General features: G+C 38.7%; 1 protein-coding gene across 2 annotated transcripts; it reads left to right on the top strand.

The window, feature by feature from the left end:
* Positions 1-473: 473 nt before the first annotated feature.
* LOC139759757 (uncharacterized) lies at positions 474-22,166 on the top strand. 2 transcript variants are annotated; one of them, XM_071682200.1, is made up of 3 exons: positions 474-722; positions 6,661-6,867; positions 16,479-22,166. In XM_071682200.1, the coding sequence occupies exon 3, from the start codon at positions 16,553-16,555 to the stop codon at positions 19,259-19,261; it is 2,709 nt and encodes a 902-aa protein (XP_071538301.1). In that variant the 5' UTR covers positions 474-722; positions 6,661-6,867; positions 16,479-16,552; the 3' UTR covers positions 19,262-22,166. The 2 variants fall into 2 exon arrangements, with proteins under 2 accessions (XP_071538301.1, XP_071538300.1); XM_071682199.1 differs by lacking the exon at positions 474-722 and adding an exon at positions 2,914-4,544.
* Positions 22,167-23,500: the final 1,334 nt, after the last annotated feature.

Raw genomic sequence — 23,500 nt, 5'->3', positions numbered from 1 at the left:
TGCTCATAGATCCTGGTAAATGTGGTCCATTATTTCATTATTTCGATACATCTACCAACAAAATATTCAATTTATTGATGTCTGTATATTTTAATCATTAGATTTAATAGACAAGCAATTATAAAGCCAGAATCTAAATCACACTTCATAGAAAATATCATTTTATATTTAAAATACGTCTGTGAATTTGTGTATAATATTTCTAGTTGGTAATTTTCCACGAAAAAAACGTTATACTTTGCACTATGGAAATTTAGAATAGTTTACCCGATCTATCATATATACTGAAGTTGGTGTATAAAACTTTATCGAAGTAATAACATTCTGAACAGATGCTTTGCTATAACTATGAACTATAAAGAATTTTTATTTCTACGTAATAATTCTATTACGAAATAATGTTCGATATTCCTTTTTTTTAAACCTGTCAAAGAAAATGGGAATACGTTTCACGTTTTCTCAGAAGAACATTCAGGCGACGGCGCTGGGATTGTAAACATTGACCTGTGTCACATCGTCAGTTATCCTTATATGTGAATTTCTGGACATGACAAGAAAATAAGTATAAGTGTATTTTGAGCCAAAACTCGCCAGAGGATGTGTTACAACAGTAACTGTAGTTGAGAAGTGATATTTAAGTGATACAGAGAACAAGCAAGACTGGGTTGAACCTTGTTGACATGGCCTTCCTGTACTTGCCATCACTCGTACTCGCTCGTAAGGTAAGGTTATGGTTCATCAGCCTTATTATGCCAACTGTCATGTGATTTTCCATAGAAGATTTTCCCGTACAGACAACCAGACGTAACCTTTTTGTGCAAGAATGACCCTAAAAATTAGATCAAAGTAAACAAAACATTGCCATTCCGTGTTGGGTATTTTAACAGACCATGTCAGACGTGATGAAAATTGATCACATTACTGTGTTACCTCGCGAATATCTTAAGTAGATTCTGGAAGCTTGTCTACCTTCACAGCTAAGTGTGGTACCAAGCTGTAGTGCTTTTTAGATCAGTTAGGTTAGGTTAGGCTACGGCCCGGACACTTGAACGACCCCCTCTCATTATTTTGCCGGTATGATCTACCACTTCACTGGACATTTGCCTCGTAATTTTTATAACTTCTCTTCGTGGTCGTGGTAGCTCACAAATTTTCTAACAATATGTCAGGGATCAGTTTTGGGGGCCGATACACCTGCATTTTTTCACGTTTTTGCATTTTTTGTGTGTGTGTGTGTGTGTCGTTTGTGGAGCACGGTTAACACTGTATGGATTGCATTGTCAGATTAGGTTAATTATGTCTGTCATGCCGATTAGGGAAACATATCTTGGCGTAAATTAGCTGTCGTGCTCAGTAAATAATAAAGAACTGAATGATTCCAGTGTTCTGCAGATCTGTTTCATAATCATTGTGTGATAAGAATGATCTTTCCACGTTTTCCAACCTAGTAATAACCTTTAACTTAATGAAGAACTGTTTGAACAACTGTATTTCATTTTGTATGGCACATATGCTTTGAAATATTGTCTGTTTTCGTCGTCTCGAGGACTGAAAAAAAAAAATCAGCCAACCATCATCATTCTATGACGAAAATGCTTACTCTGTTGTTCCTGCTGATGGTAAGGTCAACAGATATATCATTGATTATAGAAATTGTAGGTTGGAGCAGTGTTTAGTGTTGGGTCATTTCGTCTGCGCAGAGGCGCAGTATATGTCTGATTGCCATGTAGATGCTGTAGTTTCATGCACAGTTTACATAAAAGGCACGAACTTTAAAAAGGGAAAAGAAATTAAGGAAATATGCACTAGTTAAATGCTTTTCTATCTCAGTTATATAGGATTTGCTCTCCATTGCGACTGATATTGGAGCAGCCAGCTAACCTAATGTTTGGTTGATAACTTTTATTTTTATTATTACCCCTCTCCCCATGTTTACATTTTGTTCATTTACTACAGAAGCCCAGTCTTCACACCATGTAAACTTTCTTATGCAAAAAAAAAATTATATTCATACTGCAGTAATTGTTAAACGTGGTGAAACTAAGAAAAACGCTTAAGTTCTGACTAGTTTTCGTTGAACGACTTCACCTTTTGGTTTATATATTCAGAGTTCACTAGATATTATGAGGGGATTTCATATATATTTATTGCAAATAATGCTTGGAAGTGCTTTTATTCCTCTGTCAGTGCCAGTAGGTCATGTTGTACTCTAGAGTGTTATGTAGGACAGTCTGATATGAATCCTAATGTTTACTTTTCGTTACAGAAAATGGGAGTAGCTTTGTATGCTATCAAAGAGAACGTTTTAATGAAGTCTCCCAATTTATGTTTCTTTTATTATACTTTCTTCATTCCTCCAATAGATATACATTATGCTCGTTTGTTTTGTGGATATCCAGGTTTACTCTAACCCAGTCCATTTACTTAGGTCCTTTATACCTTATAGCTTGATAAGGATAAACTTTTATACCTTATAGCTTGGTAAGGATAAACTTTTTTATTTTAATAATTAAGCCCCTTTTGTTTAATTTTCATAATTACACGGTAATAGATTCTATTCTGGAATATATATATATATATATATATATATATATATATATATATATATATATATATATATATATATATATATGAAGTAGATTGCGAAAGCTAAGATTGTTAGGATTATTTTTGTCTCCGTTCACCACAAATTTCATTCAGATCACATAGAAATTTAATTCATTAGAAAATCTAACAAATCACGTAATAACGTTAATCATACAAGAAATTTACTCGTCCTAACAGCCTTCACGACGTCATTCTTAACGTATTTCGTAATGTTGCCGACATTTTCCTTCATAACGATATAGTAAACAACACCTTTACCTCCTCATTTTCATATTAATTCGGTATAGATGCATAATGCTGTGTCGGATACGTATATTTATATGCTGTCGTTAATGTTAATTACATAGTTTAAGTATTCGTGTATTTTTCCCTATGCGAGAAGCAGTAACGTACTTCATAGTAGCATACATACATTGATGTTCAGATAATTAGCTGAAATATATTATCACCGAAAATAGACAAAGTCAGAATCGCACTGTTTTTTTACGTATTGTAATCGAAATAGAAAACTAAAACTTTTGGTAAAGAAAAAAAAAATATTTCCCCAACTGAGAGAGCGAGAGACTATCACCTCCATCGTCTCCCAGACCCCCACAACAACTCAAATATTCAAGTCGTGTTTGCCGATAATTTCGTCAATGGCGGCTGTTTGTCCGTCCATCGGTGTGCGCTCCACTTCCCGCCAGAATCTCGCCGGATGTCCACTTTCCCGCCAGGAGTCAGATTTTGGCGCCATAATCGGCCTCAGACGTCCGAAAACTTCGCTGTTATCATGGACGTTCATCACTGATGCTTTTATCTTGTAAAGAAACCTTGCACGAGGATGAGAAACAACGTTAAGTAGTACGGTATTTAGACTAGAGCCTTATAAGAGGCTGTGATGTCCAACATCTGTTATCAACAAAAGAAAACTTCACCAGAAGAAACGAATTCGAACACAACACGTAAAACGATCATTTTGCCTGACCAACTTTGTAAGGCTAATCCGAAAGATTTACTCCATTGATAGACTATGAAAGAATGTTTCCTTCGTTGGCGGTGTCTTTCGTTTATGTTTTCTTTTGCTTCATATATGGCATCTTTGATGTCAGTAATATTACATGCTTATTGTATGTCAACGAAGTAATCAGTGTAACTCGCTCTCGATCAGTTAGTGTCATACTCCAGTTTTATCGCACAACAACGACTCACACACAAGTGGATGGTGCCAGTCCGAAAGTTTTCGACGGGTTTCGAGGCAGAAAAGCTGAGACAGTCCAAGATGGCCGTGGACTTGTTGGCTCGGAAAAGTGGGCACTGGCCAATTACCCGGATGCTGGCTGGGGGAGACGCTCGAAACGATGTCTCCTTTTTTTATCAGCTTATTCTCTGTTGGACAAGTCGGAACGGTAGTTTATATAATCTTCAATAATTGTTATGGGAGTGTACGGTATATTTTATTCACAGCTGGAAATATCACAGCAAGACTCTTTGGTATTGACTAAGTTCCTATTGGACGCTGCTGATCCATATTTACTCCTCATTTTCAGTCACCGAAATCCAATATTTGGATTTGTCAAGCGGCCAGAAAAAGACATTGGATTTAGTGTGAGAACAGAGGGTGTGCGGTTGAGCAGGGCTGGGGCGGGCCACAAGCGGGTGAGGAGGGGGACCGGGAGATGAGCCTGTCGCCATGATGGGACAGGAAGTTATATAAAGCTGAGATTGGCGGCGCTTCATCTCATTGTTGTCTGACACTTGTAAGGCGAATGTCAGGGGGCGGGGAGGCGGGCTTAGAAAAGCTTTAAGCTTGTAAGCAATAGTGATAGTGAGGAATCTAAGTTCATCTTCAGTTCGAGGGAACTTAGAGGATTGGGGCGTTGTTATATATGAAGTGAGTGACGGACTCAGCTGGGCCAAGTATATTCGTTCCTGGTCTTTAGCCATGAGTTCCCGTGGTGAGTCCACTTCGTTACCAGGAATTCTGATACTTGTTACTGTAACTCCCCGTATTGTATGGTAGTAAGTGTAGGGTGTTTTTCCTGCTTTGTCATCCGTCTTGTATTGATTGTATTATTTCATTTTCGTATTATTATTATTATTATTATTATTAGGAGGGTTATCTCTGTGATCATACGGTACATTGTACTCAGTATTATTCGTTGTAGAATATATATATATATATATATATATATATATATATATATATATATATATATATATATATATATATATATGTGAGTGTGTGTGTGTGTGTGTGTGTGTGTGTGTGTGTGTGTGTGTGTGTGTGTGTGTGTGTGTGTGTGTATATATCCCTGGGGATAGGGGAGAAAGAATACTTCCCACGTATTCCCTGCGTGTCGTAGAAGGCGACTAAAAGGGGAGGGAGCGGGGGGCTGGAAATCCTCCCCTCTCATTTATAATTTTCCGAAAGAAGGAACAGAGAAGGGGGCCAAGTAAGGATTTCCTTCAAAGGCCCAGTCCTCTGTTCTTAACGCTACCTCGCTATCGCGGGAAATGGCGAATAGTATGAAAGAAAGAAAAGATATATATATATATATATATATATATATATATATATATATATATATATATATATATATATATATATATATATATATATATATTACTGGATTCCGCCTGTGAGAACAAAGGTGAGCAGGAAGTTATCTTTGGCAAGGTTTTTTTTTTTTTTCTATTTCATCTGCAGCGGATGGAAAGGAATATAATGCCGTCGACGACTTTCCCACCCTAATGGAACCATCCTTACCATGCTACTGCGAGAAGCGCAGCATCGAAGCTGCAGGGGATCCATAGATGGTAACAGTGTACGTGTGTGTCTGTGTTTGCGTTTAATGATAAAAATTCATGACATAAAAACTGATTTCATTTTGCCGTATTATTTTCCATGTTATAAATTCTTCGGGGGTCATATATCAACCGCTATTTTATCGTGGCTTTGCGTGTGTGGCAGTTCATCTGTGGCCTTTTTTGGGTGCTAGATGAATACAGATTAATTCCTGTCAAGTTAAGATAGTGTCCTACGTACTTCCGTTTTCCGTTATGTAAACACACTGCAGTTTCCAGTTAGTCTCGTCGATATGTAAGCCAAAAGATCTGGTATGAGTGAGAAAGATTATTACCCATCTTCAGCTGAAGGTAAAAGAATGTGTACTTATAGAAGTGGGTTCCTCTTTTATTTATTTCCCGCTTTAGCAAGGTAACGTTAAGAACAGAGGAGTGAGCCAAAGAGGAAATATCCTCACTTGGCCCCCTTCTTTGTTCCTTCTTTTGGAAAATTGAAAACGGGAGAGGAAGATTTCCAGCTCCCCGCTCCCTCACGTTTTTGTCGCCTTCTATGACACACAGGGAATACGTGGGAAGTATTCTTTCTCCTAATCCCCATATATATATATATATATATATATATATATATATATTATTGACCAACCCCTATTTGTGGATGAACAGCTGGGTTGACTGTGGATCGACTGCCGCAACTAGAATTCGAACCTATGCTTTCGACGCTGGGCAGCCAATGACTGTGTCACAGTCAGGGACGCTTCCTGTTTAGATTGCCAAAATTTGTGTTTTAATGACAGCAAATGCTTTGTAACAGATCATGGTATGTAGCCAGAAGGGGTTTTTGGTCACATAGCTCTCTCTAGTTGATTAGCTTGCTTCACCACATTGTTTTACTTTTCCTAAAATCATACTGCTCTTGGTAAGTATATAGCCCTTTGAGGAGGACATGAGACACCAAATATAAGCCAGCTGAATATATATATATATATATATATATATATATATATATATATATATATATATATTATTTTTATTATTATTTTATTATTATTATTATTATTATTATTATTTTGCTTTGTCACTGTCTCCCGCGTTAGCGAGGTAGCGCAAGAAAACAGACAAAAGAATGGCCCAACCCAACCCATTATAAATATATGCAGCAGGTAATCTCAGAACAGGCTATTAGATCCTTTGCCGCCTGTTTTTGAAATATATATATGTGGGTATTCTATTATGTGTGCAGTAAGTGTCTTTTTTTGTATCTTGTAGGCGGTCGTTGTGGTGTGAACCAACTTGGGGGTCATTATGCAAACGGTCGACCTTTACCAGCTGTGACCAGGTGGCGCATCCTCCAGCTGGCCTTACTAGGGTACCGTCCATGTGATATATCTCGCCATCTCCTCGTCTCCCATGGCTGCGTCTCCAAGATCTTGGCCAGGTTCGCAGAGACTGGCTCCATCCTACCAGGAGCAATAGGTGAGTTAGCTTTCTCTTTCTCTCACTGTCCAGTAAGCAGCCACTGACCAGGTGGTTATATATGACCAGTACCACTCTCCTGGCATTTAGTGAGGGCTGCACTGTGCTAGCACTTTAGTAGTTGGTATGTGTCATTTATTTGACTAAGGTAGCTGTCATTTCTTTCTGCTTACCCCACATGTGGTCTTCTGGTTTTGATACTTCTGCCATAGTCTCTTCTCATTCACAACACATAACTCACACCACTCGCTCTTCATATTTTCATACAGTGATCCCTACGCGTTAGCCTTGCCTTCTAATAAAATCCGGTAGTAAGGACTGATAAGTAAGTACTCTCTCACAAAGCAGAGAGATATCAAGGAACTTGAATAAATTGCTAAAAAAAAATACTTCCACATGAACCAGAAACTGATGAGTATGCTATGTTACTATTGGCTAGGAACAGTACTGTTAATTTAGCAGGATGTTTTCTGAGCACCAGGCACTAGTCCGCTTAAGGGCTGTATCTTGTCATGGTTATGTACTCTTTCTCTCAAAACTTTCACCAATAAAGTATATATATATATATATATATATATATATATATATATATATATATATATATATATATATATATATATATATATTCCTGAGTCCACGGGGAAAATGAAACACGAAAAGTTCCCAAGTGCGCTTTCGTGTAATAATCACATCATCAGGGGAGAAACAAGAGAGAAATATAACAGTAAGTTTGATATACATCGAAGAGATGAAGCTAGCTTTGTCTCTTCGATGTATATCAAACTGACTGTTATATTTCTCTCTTGTGTCTCCCCTGATGATGTGATTATTACACGAAAGTGCACTTGGGAACTTTTCATGTTTCATTTTCCCTGTGGACTCATAGGAATATCTTGATCACGCGCAAAATTGTGATCCTTTCCAACATATATATTATTTTTTTTTTTTTTTCAAACTATTCGCCATTTCCCGCGTTAGCGAGGTAGCGTTAAGAATAGGGAACTGGGCCACTGAGGGAATATCCTCACCTGGCCCCCTTCTCTGTTCCTTCTTTTGGAAAATTAAAAAAAATTGAGAGGGGAGGATTTCCAGCCCCCCGCTCCCTCCCCTTTTAGTCGCCTTCTACGACACGCAGGGAATACGTGGGAAGTATTCTTTCTCCCCTATCCCCAGGGATATATATATATATATATATATATTCATTTATTTTTCATTATACATAATTGCTGTTTCCCGCGTCAGCAAGGTAGCGCCAGGAAACAGACGAAGAATGGCCCATCCACTCATATACACATATATATAAGCATAATCACCCACATACGCACTATACATACATATACATTTTTTTTTCATACTATTTGCCATCTCCCGCGTTACGAGGTAGAGTTAAGAACAGAGGGCTGAGCCTTTGGGGGAAATCCTCACTTGGCCCCCTTCTCTGTTCCTTCTTTTGGATAATCATAAACCAGAGGGGAGGATTTCCAGCCCCCTGCTCCATCTCTTTAGTCGCCTTCTACGACACGCAGAGAATACATGGGAAGTATTCTTTCTCTTCTATCCCTAGGGATAACATATACTTATCAACATATATATACATATACATACACATATGCAAATATTACATTAATACCCCTATCCAAATATTACATACACATGTACATATTCAAACTTTCTTGCCTTCATCCATTCCTGTTGCTTCCCTGCCCCACAGGCAATCAGCATCGCTATCCCCTGCTTCAGCAAGGTAGTGCCAGGAATAAAGACAAAAAAAGGCCACATTTGTTCACACTCAGTCTCTAGCTGTCATGTGTAATGTACCGAAACCACAGCTCCCTGTTCACATCCAGACCCCACAGACCTTTCCATGGTTTACCCCAGACGCTTCACATTCCCTGGTTCACTGTATTGACAGCGCATCGACCCCGGTATACCACATCATTCCCATTCAGTCTGTTCCTTGCACGCCTTTCATCCTCCTGTATGTTCAGGCCCCGATCTCTCAAAATCGTTTTTTATCCATCCTTCCCCCTCCAATTTGGTCTCCCCTTCTCCTTGTTCCTTTCACCTCTGACACATATATCCTCTTTCTCAATCTTTACTCACTCATTCTCTCCATATGTCCAGACCATTTCTGCACACCCGCTTCTGTTCGCTCAACCATATTCTTTTTATTTCCACACATCTCTCACCCTTACATTACTTACTCGATCATACCACTCACACCACACATATTGTCCTCAAATATATCATTTTCAACACATCCACCCTGCTCCATATAACCCTATCAACAGCCCATGCCTCGCAATCATATAACATTGTTGGCACTACTATTCCTTCAAACTTACCCATTTTTGCTCTCCGAGATAACGTTCTCTACTTCCACACATTCTTCATAACTCCTAGAACCTTCACTCCCTCCCCCACCCTGTGACTCACTTTTGCTTCCATGGTTCTATCTGTTGCTAAGTCCACTCCGAGATATCTAAAACACTTCACTTCCTCCCATTTTTCTCCATTCAAACTTACATCCCAGTTAACTTGTTCCTCAACCCTACTGAACCTAATAACCTTGCTTTTATTCTCATTTACTTTCAACTTTTTCCTTTCACACACTTTTCAAACTCAGTCCCCAGCTTCTCACACGAATCAGCCACCAGTGCTGTATTATTGGCGAACAACAACTAACTCGCTTCCCAGGCCCTCTCATCTACAACAGACTGCATACTCGCCTCTTTCTCCAAAACTCTTGCATTTACCTCCATAACCACCCTATCTATAAACAAATGTAACAACCATGGGGACATCACACAAACCTGCTGCAGACCAAAATTCACTAGGAACCAATCACTTTCCTCTCTTCCTGCTCGTAAACATGCCTTACATCCTTGGTAAAAACTTTTCTCTGATTCTAACATCTTACCTCCCATACCATATACTCTTAAAACCCTCCACAAATCATCTCTAACAACCCTGTCATATGCCTTCTCCAGAGTCCATAAATGGTACATACAAATCCATGTGTTTTTCTAAGTATTTCTCACATACATACTTAAAAGGAGACACCTGATCCACACATCCTCTACCACTTCGGGAACCACACTGCTTCTTCCAGAGCTGATGCTCTGTACATGCCCTCCTCCTCTCAGTCAATACTTTCCCATATATATATTTTTTTTTTTTTTTTTTTTGCTTTGTCGCTGTCTCCCACGTTTGCGAGGTAGCGCAAGGAAACAGACGAAAGAAATGGCCCAACCCACCCCCATACACATGTATATACATACACGTCCACACACGCAAATATACATACCTACACAGCTTTCCATGGTTTACCCCAGACGCTTCACATGCCCTAATTCAATCCACTGACAGCACGTCAACCCCAGTATACCACATCGATCCAATTCACTCTCTTCCTTGCCCTCCTTTCACCCTCCTGCATGTTCAGGCCCTGATCACATAAAATCTTTTTCACTTCATCTTTCCACCTCCAATTTGGTCTCCCACTTCTCCTCGTTCCCTCCACCTCCGACACATATATCCTCTTGGTCAATCTTTCCTCACTCATTCTCTCCATGTGCCCAAACCATTTCAAAACACCCTCTTCTGCTCTCTCAATCATGCTCTTTTTATTTCCACACATCTCTCTTACCCCTACGTTACTTACTCGATCAAACCACCTCACAACACACCTTGTCCTCAAACATCTCATTTCCAGCACATCCAGCCTCCTGCGCACAACTCTATCCATAGCCCACGCCTCGCAACCATACAACATTGTTGGAACCACCATTCCTTCAAACATACCCATTTTTGCTTTCCGAGATAATGTTCTCGACTTCCACACATTCTTCAAGGCTCCCAGGATTTTTGCCCCCTCCCCCACCCTATGATCCACTTCCGCTTCCATGGTTCCATCCGCTGCCAGATCCACTCCCAGATATCTAAAACACTTTACTTCCTCCAGTTTTTCTCCATTCAAACTCACCTCCCAATTGAATTGACCCTCAACCCTACTGTACCTAATAACCTTGCTCTTATTCACATTTACTCTTAACTTTCTTCTTTCACACACTTTACCAAACTCAGTCACCAGCTTCTGCAGTTTCTCACATGAATCAGCCACCAGCGCTGTATCATCAGCGAACAACAACTGACTCACTTCCCAAGCTCTCTCATCCCCAACAGACTTCATCCTTGCCCCTCTTTCCAAAACTCTTGCATTCACCTCCCTAACAACCCCATCCATAAACAAATTAAACAACCATGGAGACATCACACACCCCTGCCGCAAACCTACATTCACTGAGAACCAATCACTTTCCTCTCTTCCTACACGTACACATGCCTTACATCCTCGATAAAAACTTTTCACTGCTTCTAACAACTTGCCTCCCACACCATATATTCTTAATACCTTCCACAGAGCATCTCTATCAACTCTATCATATGCCTTCTCCAGATCCATAAATGCTACATACAAATCCATTTGCTTTTCTAAGTATTTCTCACATACATTCTTCAAAGCAAACACCTGATCCACACATCCTCTACCACTTCTGAAACCACACTGCTCTTCCCCAATCTGATGCTCTGTACATGCCTTCACCCTCTCAATCAATACCCTCCCATACAATTTGCCAGGAATACTCAACAAACTTATACCTCTGTAATTTGAGCACTCACTCTTATCCCCTTTGCCTTTGTACAATGGCACTATGCACGCATTCCGCCAATCCTCAGGCACCTCACCATGAGTCATACATACATTAAATAACCTTACCAACCAGTCAACAATACAGTCACCCCCTTTTTTAATAAATTCCACTGCAATACCATCCAAACCTGCTGCCTTGCCGGCTTTCATCTTCCGCAAAGCTTTTACTACCTCTTCTCTGTTTACCAAATCATTTTCCCTAACCCTCGCACTTTGCACACCACCTCGACCAAAACACCCTATATCTGCCACTCTATCATCAAACACATTCAACAAACCTTCAAAATACTCACTCCATCTCCTTCTCACATCACCACTACTTGTTATCACCTCCCCATTTGCGCCCTTCACTGAAGTTCCCATTTGCTCCCTTGTCTTACGCACTTTATTTACCTCCTTCCAGAACATCTTTTTATTCTCCCTAAAATTTAATGATACTCTCTCACCCCAACTCTCATTTGCCCTTTTTTTCACCTCTTGCACCTTTCTCTTGACCTCCTGTCTCTTTCTTTTATACGTCTCCCACTCAATTTCATTTTTTCCCTGCAAAAATCGTCCAAATGCCTCTCTCTTCTCTTTCACTAATACTCTTACTTCTTCATCCCACCACTCACTACCCTTTCTAATCAACCCACCTCCCACTCTTCTCATGCCACAAGCATCTTTTGCGCAATCCATCACTGATTCCCTAAATACATCCCATTCCTCCCCCACTCCCCTTACTTCCATTGTTCTCACCTTTTTCCATTCTGTACTCAGTCTCTCCTGGTACTTCCTCACACAAGTCTCCTTCCCAAGCTCACTTACTCTCACCACCCTCTTCACCCCAACATTCACTCTTCTTTTCTGGAAACCCATACAAATCTTCACCTTAGCCTCCACAAGATAATGATCAGACATCCCTCCAGTTGCACCTCTCAGCACATTAACATCCAAAAGTCTCTCTTTCGCGCGCCTGTCAATTAACACGTAATCCAATAATGCTCTCTGGCCATCTCTCCTACTTACATAAGTATACTTATGTATATCTCGCTTTTTAAACCAGGTATTCCCAATCATCAGTCCTTTTTCAGCACATAAATCTACAAGCTCTTCACCATTTCCATTTACAACACTGAACACCCTATGTATACCAATTATTCCCTCAACTGCCACATTACTCACCTTTGCATTCAAATCACCCAACACTATATATTATATATATATATATATATATATATATATATATATATATATATATATATATATATATATACATATATATATAGTGCCATTGTACAAAGGCAAAGGGGATAAGAGTGAGTGCTCAAATTACAGAGGTATAAGTTTGTTGAGTATTCCTGGTAAATTATATGGGAGGGTATTGATTGAGAGGGTGAAGGCATGTACAGAGCATCAGATTGGGGAAGAGCAGTGTGGTTTCAGAAGTGGTAGAGGATGTGTGGATCAGGTGTTTGCTTTGAAGAATGTATGTGAGAAATACTTAGAAAAGCAAATGGATTTGTATGTAGCATTTATGGATCTGGAGAAGGCATATGATAGAGTTGATAGAGATGCTCTGTGGAAGGTATTAAGAATATATGGTGTGGGAGGAAAGTTGTTAGAAGCAGTGAAAAGTTTTTATCGAGGATGTAAGGCATGTGTACGTGTAGGAAGAGAGGAAAGTGATTGGTTCTCAGTGAATGAAGGTTTGCAGCAGGGGTGTGTGATGTCTCCATGGTTGTTTAATTTGTTTATGGATGGGGTTGTTAGGGAGGTAAATGCAAGAGTTTTGGAAAGAGGGGCAAGTATGAAGTCTGTTGGGGATGAGAGAGCTTGGGAAGTGAGTCAGTTGTTGTTCGCTGATGATACAGCGCTGGTGGCTGATTCATGTGAGAAACTGCAGAAGCTGGTGACTGAGTTTGGTAAAGTGTGTGGAAGAAGAAAGTTAAGAGTAAATGTGAATAAGAGCAAGGTTATTAGGTACAGTAGGGTTGAGGGTGAAGTCAATTGGGAGGTGAGTTTGAATAGAGAAAAACTGGAGGAAGTGAAGTGTTTTAGATATCTGGGAGTGGATCTGGCAGCGGATGGAACCATGGAAGCGGAAGTGGATCATAGGGTGGGGGAGGGGGTGAAAATTCTGGGGGCCTTGAAGAATGTGTGGAAGTCGAGAACATTATCTCGGAAAGCAAAAATGGGTATGTTTGAAGGAATAGTGGTTCCAACAATGTTGTATGGTTGCGAGGCGTGGGCTATGGATAGAGTTGTGCGCAGGAGGATGGATGTGCTGGTAATGAGATGTTTGAGGACAATGTGTGGTGTGAGGTGGTTTGATCGAGTGAGTAACGTAAGGGTAAGAGAGATGTGTGGAAATAAAAAGAGCGTGGTTGAGAGAGCAGAAGAGGGTGTTTTGAAGTGGTTTGGGCACGTGGAGAGAATGAGTGAGGAAAGATTGACCAAGAGGATATATGTGTCAGAGGTGGAGGGAATGAGAAGTGGGAGACCAAATTGGAGGTGGAAGGATGAAGTAGAAAAGATTTTGAACAATTGGGGCCTGAACATGCAGGAGGGTGAAAGGCAGCAAGGAATAGAGTGAATTGGAATGATGTGGTATACTGGGGTCGACGTGCTGTCAGTGGATTGAACCAGGGCATGTGAAGCTTAAACCACGGGGTAAACCATGAAAAGTTTTGTGGGGCCTGGATGTGGAAAGGGAGCTGTGGTTTCGGTGCATTATACATGACAGTTAGAGACTGTCACATCAGTCCAGTTCCTTCTGATGACGGCATGTCTCTAGTTCTGAATATTCATGTCCTGATACCCCAAAGCCTCTTTCACTCCATTCTTTCAATCCCCTGATTTGCCTCAACCCCTTGCCCCTTATACTTCTGCCACATAAATCCTTAGCTAGTCTATCTTGGCTTTATTCATATGCACAAACCATTTCAGTAAACCAGGGTTGGTACTCTTGGTCAGAATGAATGTACAAGCACACCTCTCATGCTCATACCTTACCCTGTCAGATTTCCAAACATTGCATATCGTCCTCAGGCTTTTAGTTCAAACACCTCCTCCCTCTTTCTTTTGCATTCAAGACCTACAGCCACATCCATACAACACTGTTGGAGCTGTTATATATTCAATTATAACATTTTTGCCATGCAAACGCCTAACATATCCCACATTCTCCTTAATACATCCAAGATGTTGGTTTTTTTCTTCCACCCAGATTCACTTCAGACACTATGGTTCCATTTGCTGCCATATCCATTCCCAGATGATTATACTTCTTCCAAGTCCTTCCTACTGAAAATCATACTCAAACAATACTGTCTGTCTCACACCTGCTGTACTTCATTGCCTTATTTCTGATAGCATCTTTTTTCTCAGCTTTCATTTCATATGGTCTCTCAAGCATTGGCACCAGCTTCTGGAGCTTCTCTTTGGAGTCTACCTCCAGAATCATGTCAAGTGCAATCAGCAAAGGATTCACCTCCCATGCTCCACCGGTACTATCTACCCACCACTTTTTCTACTTGAGCACATGCCTAACTCTCCTGTTGAAAACTCTTCTGTATTTAGTAATGTAACATTTAACCCATGTATTCATAGCACCTTCCATAAGGCATCTTTGCCAACATTATCATATGCTTTCTCAAAGGTCCATATGTGCCTTCTGCAATTCATTTTCTTTCTCCAGATATCTCTCACACATTCTTCAAAGCAAATAACAGGTTCACCTCCTCTTCACCACTCTTGATGCACACCTTACAAGGTATTCTCAATAGAATTAATCTAATTCAAACATTCATTCTTGCACCCCTGCCTTTATACAAGGGATTTAAACATGCATAGTGCCAGTCATCAGGCACCTTACCATATGCCATACAAATGTCTGACAGTCTGACCGACTAGTCAGAAGTACTGTCATCCCTCTGTTGAGAAACTGTATGGCAACCCCATCCACACTTACCACTTTGTCACACTTCATCTCGTGCAAGGCTTTTACTACCTCTTCTCATTTCATCACATTGTATGCCATGACTCCCTCAACCTGCTTGCCACATCTTCTCAGGTACTTCACAGCTGCCTCCCTATCATTTAATGCTTTCAGTGTTCCTTCAAGATACTCAGACCATCTCATTTTTCACATTGTCCTTGCCTGTTACTACTTTCCAAATCTGTCCTTATCACACTTTTCACCTTATCCCGAACCATTATCTTATTCTCAGTGAAATTAATGGATATTTTCACAATGCCTTTCCTGTACCTTTGATTTTTTGACTCTTGGATATGTCTTGACCTCCTCCTGGTTTCTGTGTATTCACTCCAAATACTTGCACTCCTTTCCTGCAAAAATTACCCGTACACTATGCCCTTTTCTCTTTCATTAGCTATTCAACTTCCTCATTCTACCTCTCTACCTTTTTTCTAATATCCCCATACCACCTTTCACATACTCCTCAGTTTAAGCACTACTTCCCTAAATACTTTCAAATCTTCTCACACTCTCTTTAAAAACTCTTGAATCTTCCTGTGTGATTTACTTATTATAACAGTCTTCAGTCATTCTTATTTTAAACTATTCATTTTTTCTTCCTAGATACTTGGGTGCTTTCTTTTGAAATTTAACTCTTCTGTTCAGGGCTTTAAATTCTATTTTTTCTCTCCATTCATGAGCTTTTTCTGACAGATTTAATATCTTCCAAGCTGTTTTTTCCAATCACTTTCTTAAATCTTCACTCAGCCTCACTTTACCTCTCCCTCCTCAGCTTACACATAACATACTGTACACATCCCTGGCAGCCTCTAGTACAGCAGTCTTAAAAAGTGCCACCACATTAAATCACTGTTGTTATTACTCTTTACTTTTGGTGATTGTTATCAGTCATCTTTTTTCTTGTCACTGTGTTTGCAGGAGGTAGTAAGCCGCGAGTATCTACCCCAGCAGTGGTGGCTTGCATCAGGGAGTATAAACACCAAAACCCAGGAATGTTTGCCTGGGAAATCCGTTCCAGGCTAGCCAGGGATGGAGTCTGCCCACAGGCCCATCTTCCCTCCATATCCTCTATAAACCGAATTCTCAGAGCCAGTACCAGTTATGATGGTGATAGAGTTCAAAGTGTAAATGGCGGAGACAGCCATAACTTCTCCACTGACATTTCTAGGTCAGCTGCTAACGACATAAGAAATGTTTCCATTCCTTGCTCTAGTGATACCACTTCTACAACCATCTCCAATATGAGCCCAGTTGCTGCTCTAAACAACACTAATACAGTGTTCCCCACATTCAGTAGTTCAGCATTAAAAAATATGGTGGATCACTCAATGAAGACTTGCACTAACAGGAAACCTCAGAGTATAGATCTTGTCATTTCACATGGGAGAAGCAATAGCCACAACACTAAAAGAGTTTCGAAATGTGCTCCTACAATCACCACCACCAGTGTTGCTAAAGAAAATTCCAGTACACAGGATAGCATTGATCATTTACAAAAAATCCCACACAAAGCCCATACAGGAAAAGAGCATCGAAACTTTTATTCTTTTGGTCAGAGGAGACAGGAACCTGTTTTACACCAATATTTACATGTGCAAAAAAGCATTGATGAAAAGGGAGTTGATAATCTGAAAGATTCTTCCCTGTCTGTAAAGAGAAAGGGGGTCTTTAATGATATAGACCATAATTTCCCACAGGGCACATTTGCCTGGAAAAGTCCATCCGAAACCTTTTCCTTAGAAAATTTGAATTCATTAAGATGCCACTCACAAAATATCTGTCCCCAAATGCTCACTCGATCAGGGCATTCTGTTCTCCAAGGTCATCGTGGAGAGGAGGTTGCAGAAACTCTACCTCATCTCAACCCTCACACTTTGTTTCAAAGCAACAATGATGATTCTGGCCTAATGGTTCATAAAACATTTATGAAGTCTTTTGGTGTGCAAGATGATACTTCTTACTCTTATTTCCTGAAGTCACCAAATACAGCAGATGGTGCAACAGGAAAGTTAGGGGTATTTTCTTCAAGTTGTTTTGATGACAGATATAAGTTAAATAAAGTATTATCTCCTATCAATATTTCATTCAGACCATATGACATAGCCCATATAAACAGCAGTCAATGGATTGCCCCCCTTGGAGAGAATGAAATATCCTTACAAAATGTACCATACTCTGGAGTACACTGTGGAACAGAACATTTACAGTCACAAGAAAAACATGAAAGTTGGAAGAATCCTTGGGGGAATGCATTATTACCTATTACTGATAATCAGGTGACTTCTCAGCCCTCTCAGTCACAAAATCATCAGCATTTAAAAGATTTCCACAAGAAAACTTGTGTTCAGAATCAAAATATAGCAGATTCACTCAAAGTAAAAAACAGTCATACAGATGTTACAGGAAACATATCCAAAAGTGAAGTCTTGCATTCCACAGAGGAAGACACTTTTCGGGAAAGACCACCAAATCCAGAAGCGACAGAAGGCAAAAATTTGGAAAGCCTCGAGGCAAGTCTAACTACAGGGAACATGTTAATACGTGATGCTTCATTCAAATGTAAAGAAATGCCCCGAGAGATAAGTCATACAAATCCAACAAAAGATAGCCTAAAACACACAGGACTGAGTCACATGAGCCCCCTAGGTTTGAATCATGGCATCTCAGAAAGCAGCATTGATGATCTGTCTCATAGTTTAAGAAATTTGAAAGAAAACATTAGTCATGGTAATTCTCTAACTTCTCCGAAATTTTCATTCCCTGATCACAAAAAGTCAGGCAGTACAAATTATGAGAGTGTTAAAGGCTTCCCTGCTAGTGGATTACCACCTTCATTTACTGACAGTGAAGTGCACTTGAAATACAAGGAGTCATTGCATGTTTGCAGAATTCACAGAGCTTGTAAACCAGATACCTTAAAATCAACATGTAAAGAAGCAATTCAAGATTTAGAATGCTTATGCCTGCAAAAAGAATCTTCCAGTGCCAAAACATTAATCATTAATACCACAAGCACTATCTCAGGTACTTCAAAATTAGCTGAAAATTATGTAACAAATCATAATTCTAGTACTTCTGGCTCTAAGGAGGAACATCAGCCAGAGACACAATTAGTAGGTTATGAAAAAAACAAGGCAAAGATTTCTGGCACAACTGAAGCAAGTTTTGATACTCAGAAAGAAGAAAGTACCTCAGAGGACACCACGAATCTTACAGAAGTGTTCACTGGAGAAAAATGTATGGAAGTAAATGGTGAAAGAGCACAGGAAATCATTGAGGATGATAGAGATATACTTGTAGATGTTATCAAACTTTTCAAAGATGGTAAAGATTTTAGCAAAGGAATAAATGTACCTATCCAAAAGGGAGGAAAAAATTATATAAGAAATTCTCAAAAATTCAAGGATGGACTTTATTATGCTGTTCCAACACCATCTGGAAAGCAGGTTATAACAAAAACCCCTCCCTTAGAGATGAATAACAAATGTGTACCCACATCACTTATGCATAACATGTGGTCCCCTCTTTCTCAGTCTACAAATGAAGAATGTACTTCTACTGTCGTAGCATCCCAAAATAATTTGGACTTAGCTTGTTCTGGTACAGGGCAGAATGATGTCAGGGTCCTTGGTGAAGTGGAAGGTAAAGCGACAACCAGGAAACTGCACACTTTTATGATCAGAGACCTCTTAGCAAAGTGAGGAGCAAAGGGGAAGGTAAAGGGTGCCCAGAAAAGTAGCAGGACTAGATGCTTGTATGTGAAATAAATGAAAATGAAAATGACCAAATAAAAAGGTCCATGATAGGTGCTAATGGTGCAAGAAGAAGAATTATCAGATGCTAATTGCATCTTTTGTGTTTATAATACCATCTGTACAACAAGTACAATACTCATCTTGTAAGCCAGATGAACTGTATACATGAAATGGTAAAGCTATCTTTAGAGTGCAATATTTGTATCACAAATCCAAAATTAAAGAACACCAGAAGGGTAGAATTTATTATTGGTATGATTGCAGTTGGTCCTTTGTAAATTGGCAATAAACTTGACCTTTGAGACTACTACTGGATCATTAGATGTTACAAAATGTATGTGTTCTTAAGTATGTAGATTGGAGTCAATCCTACATTCACTTCATGAATAGGAATAAATTAAAACACATTATATTGTATATTTTCATTTCACTTTGCAAGGTGAAAATCACAATCTCATTAGTGACAAACAAATTGATCAAGAAAGTGATACTTAGGAATCTGAACAGAAATTTGATGAAAACAATGGGGTTTAAACCTAGATAAAAAATGACATTTATGATAATTATGGAGGATGATCTTTATATGCATTTAAATTACAGTATCATGTCCATTCAGTAGATTTATATAATATAACCCAATGGTATAAAAAAAAAGTGGATTCTGTACCTTCTCAAACATTCTAGTATCATATACACTCACACCTTTGTAAAAGAAAATTTTATTACATGATGGAAACTTAATAATGCCAATATTCACTAATGGCAATAAGAGAAGAATCCCTTATATCTTGTTCACTGGAAACTAAACTTATCTGTAGCCTAAAAACCACAATGTCATCCTAAGAACAACATGGTGACTGAGGAAAGACCTCACTGTAATCTCATGAGATGCAGTGCCAGTTTAATGATAGGGTGCACTATTACCCAGAGAGTCCAAATCTAATCTCTTAAGGCTCAGCTGTAACCACATGATGATACAAGGTGGCACTGCAGTCTTGAAGGCTACAATCTAACCACACAAACCCACTGTGACTGAGGTCTGCACTATTGCTATTCAAAATGACCAGCTTTGACTTGGATTGATTGCAGTGATCCCAAGAGCTGCACTGCTATCCTAAGGAATGTACGGCAACCTCAGGGACCACACTACTCCAACAAGACAGCATAAGATCCTAAGACTTCACATGGCTGTATGATACAGGCTTCACTGGAGCCATAATGACTACAGTGCAACACTGAGAGCTGCAATATGACTCAAATGATTCCAGTGCTGTCCCCAACACTACATTGGGAGATCATGGATTACACTGTAAAACCAAAGAGACTGACCAAGGAATTGCAGCGTGGCCTATCAAACTTATATGCAATCCTGTGGACACTTACACTGTGCCATCATAACTCAAAATGCAGCTTCAAGTCTGATTCTAATGAGCCTCAAATTATTGCTTATCTTAAGCATTAAACACTGGCTAAACTGTGCACACTTACAGCTTTACAATTCACATTAGAATCTCTGCTGCTTTTTGTTAGTGTTACTTCTTGCTAAACAAGGTAAGGTTGCACAAGCCTTCCATGTACTTAGGTATATTGTACTGGTCAGTTTTTGGCTGGGTTTTGGAATAGTTTCTCTGAAAAAATAAGGAGAAAACCAATGACCTTCACACTATCAGTGATGTGGTAACCAATTATTAATAGTTTTATGAAATGCAAATCATGAAATTGGAGCAATTAAGGAATAACCAAATATGACTTAAGTAATCTAGTCAACTGTCTCAAAGAACAGCAGCAGTCATCTATTGTGGCACTGCTCAGTTTCACAATAACTGTAATGCATGTTGTCACAGAAGCATTCAGTCCATTGCACTGACCCCTATCACCAAGAAAAAATTAAATGAAAACAATACGTTGAAAATTAAAATACACTTTTGAAAATTTCTAATTAGGCCAAGGTAGATAACCATATTTCCAAAATTCAGCCAAGAATATTATGGTTTTGCATCACAGTAATATAAACAAGCAATAAACAGTCACTGACACAGAAATTTTACTGCAAAAACATGCTTAAAATTGACAGCTTGCTTGCTGTCTCACCAACACTTTCTTATCAGATATTTTACTGTCATTAATGTGTGTGCTGGGCATCCAGAAACTTTCGTCCTTCATCACCTTTACATAAATCATGCATACATGTGTTTATGTGAAACATCTCTGAATTTGAAATGATTTCCTCTTGCTCAACATGCACTAAACTGCATGACATAATATTGGAAATATTTTCTGCCCAAGAAATAAAAAAATTTACACTAAAAGATTTTCAAACTTTTGTAAAAACTTTAAACTAAAATGCGTGGGAGTCTATAGAAACCCCACCTTCCCAAGACTACTGTAATGTAAAACCAGAAACAGAAGGGTCACAGAACTTTTTACATGGAAGAGTAATAATGGCATGTGATATACAAAAAACCATACAATAACATACTGTACACATCATACACTGTTGTACTTGTTTCTTTTTACAAGGCTCTCGCTCTCACTTATATGAGGAAAAGATCCACATAAACAATAGAATGTAACTGTTTCCAATTCCATTTCCAAATTACAGTCTTTCGTGACATCTAAACTGAAATACTGAATCTGGCATTTCATACCTCATCTAATACCAGCATATTTTAGAAGTATTCATTAAGTTTAGCAACTAAATCCACTCTAGGTATTCAATATTCTCAATATTGCTGAAGATGAATTATAAATTACCACCATATAATGCAATGCTCACAAAAACTAACTTCATTAATAAAACACAAACATAGGAAAAACACAAGCTGAGAGCCTAAAGTATTATTTATAACATTTATTAGTATTAAAAAACACACAATAATTTTGAGTCACCCCTGCTGCAGGAATATGTCTTCGAGCACTGTTGAGTCTCACTATTTCTGGTTAGCAGCCCAAGTCCAAAAACACAATAAAAATTAAGTACGACTCCATAGTCACTCTGAAGTCTTATGACACTGGTGATCAGAATGACAAGTAAGGCCACTAAAATTATTTTGCTCTGTGAACTCTAGATAAAATTTGATGATAAGTTCACAATGATCCAAACTTTTCCTATATTGAAAAATCATCTGTAAAGTGATAATAAAATATGAACCCAGCTGAAAGCCCAACTTGGTCTCATCATTAAAAGTGGTCACATAATATAGGTTAACTGCAATTACACAATCTCTGTATGGATATTCTGAAGATTTTCAAATAGCCACTCATTAAGCGTCAGTGAGTGCACAAACCTTGGATAACAATAAAAATCAAATGTACAAATTATCAATGTACACCATGCTTCAGGAACATATGAAACTTGCTAGTATGATTAACAAAGCCAGTGAAGTTTGTAACATAAAAGAATCAGTTGTTACATACACTATGATTATAGTTTGTATAGATAAGATATTGCTTGAACATAGTAAGAAAGAATTACCTTATGTCCTTAAAATAATAAAGTATTTTTTTGGTTTTTATGAGATCTTTATACTTTTTTACTGAGTCATCATGAAAGAAATCATTTCTTTACATGAATTACTATCATATGGTATACCTGAATGCAATAAATCCTGTATATGCATCAGTCACTATCAATAAATACTGAAACACTCAAGAAAAACACTCACTACGAGTTTAAATACTGAGCCCAATATCATGACCTGACTTTGCTACATTAGAGAAACAACCGTACACAAGGAGCTAAACTTAATCCTATCAACAACACTTCACTCAGTATAGCCACTGGTAGCTTGTGTCACAAGTCATTATGAACTATCAGAAAGAGTCTGCTGTTTCCAATGTCTTTCATTACAGCCCTAGATTTATCAAACACTTAGCAGTTCTCCCCTTTGCAGTTAAATATAAAGAAAGGTTAGAAGGATTTTAGAAATTCTCACTACTGTTTGCCCCCTATATCACTGATTCATTATGATAAAAGAATTCAGAGAAAAATTTTGACGTCAAAAAATATTTTTGTCTCATGAGCCACCTAAAAGCCTTTAATAAAAGATCAAATTAAGTTTAACATCATTCTTCATTCACAATGACCCTCACTGTCAATGAATCTTATGTTGTTGGCAAATAATGACTTAACAACTAGGGATAATAAGCTCTTACAAAGTATATACTAAAGAAACTGAACACTCA

The sequence above is a fragment of the Panulirus ornatus genome, chromosome 34 (assembly GCF_036320965.1).
Source record: "Panulirus ornatus isolate Po-2019 chromosome 34, ASM3632096v1, whole genome shotgun sequence".
Taxonomy (NCBI): Eukaryota; Metazoa; Arthropoda; class Malacostraca; order Decapoda; family Palinuridae; genus Panulirus; species Panulirus ornatus.
The sequence above is the reverse complement of the archived record's forward strand: the minus strand, read 5'-3'. Positions and strand labels throughout refer to the sequence as shown.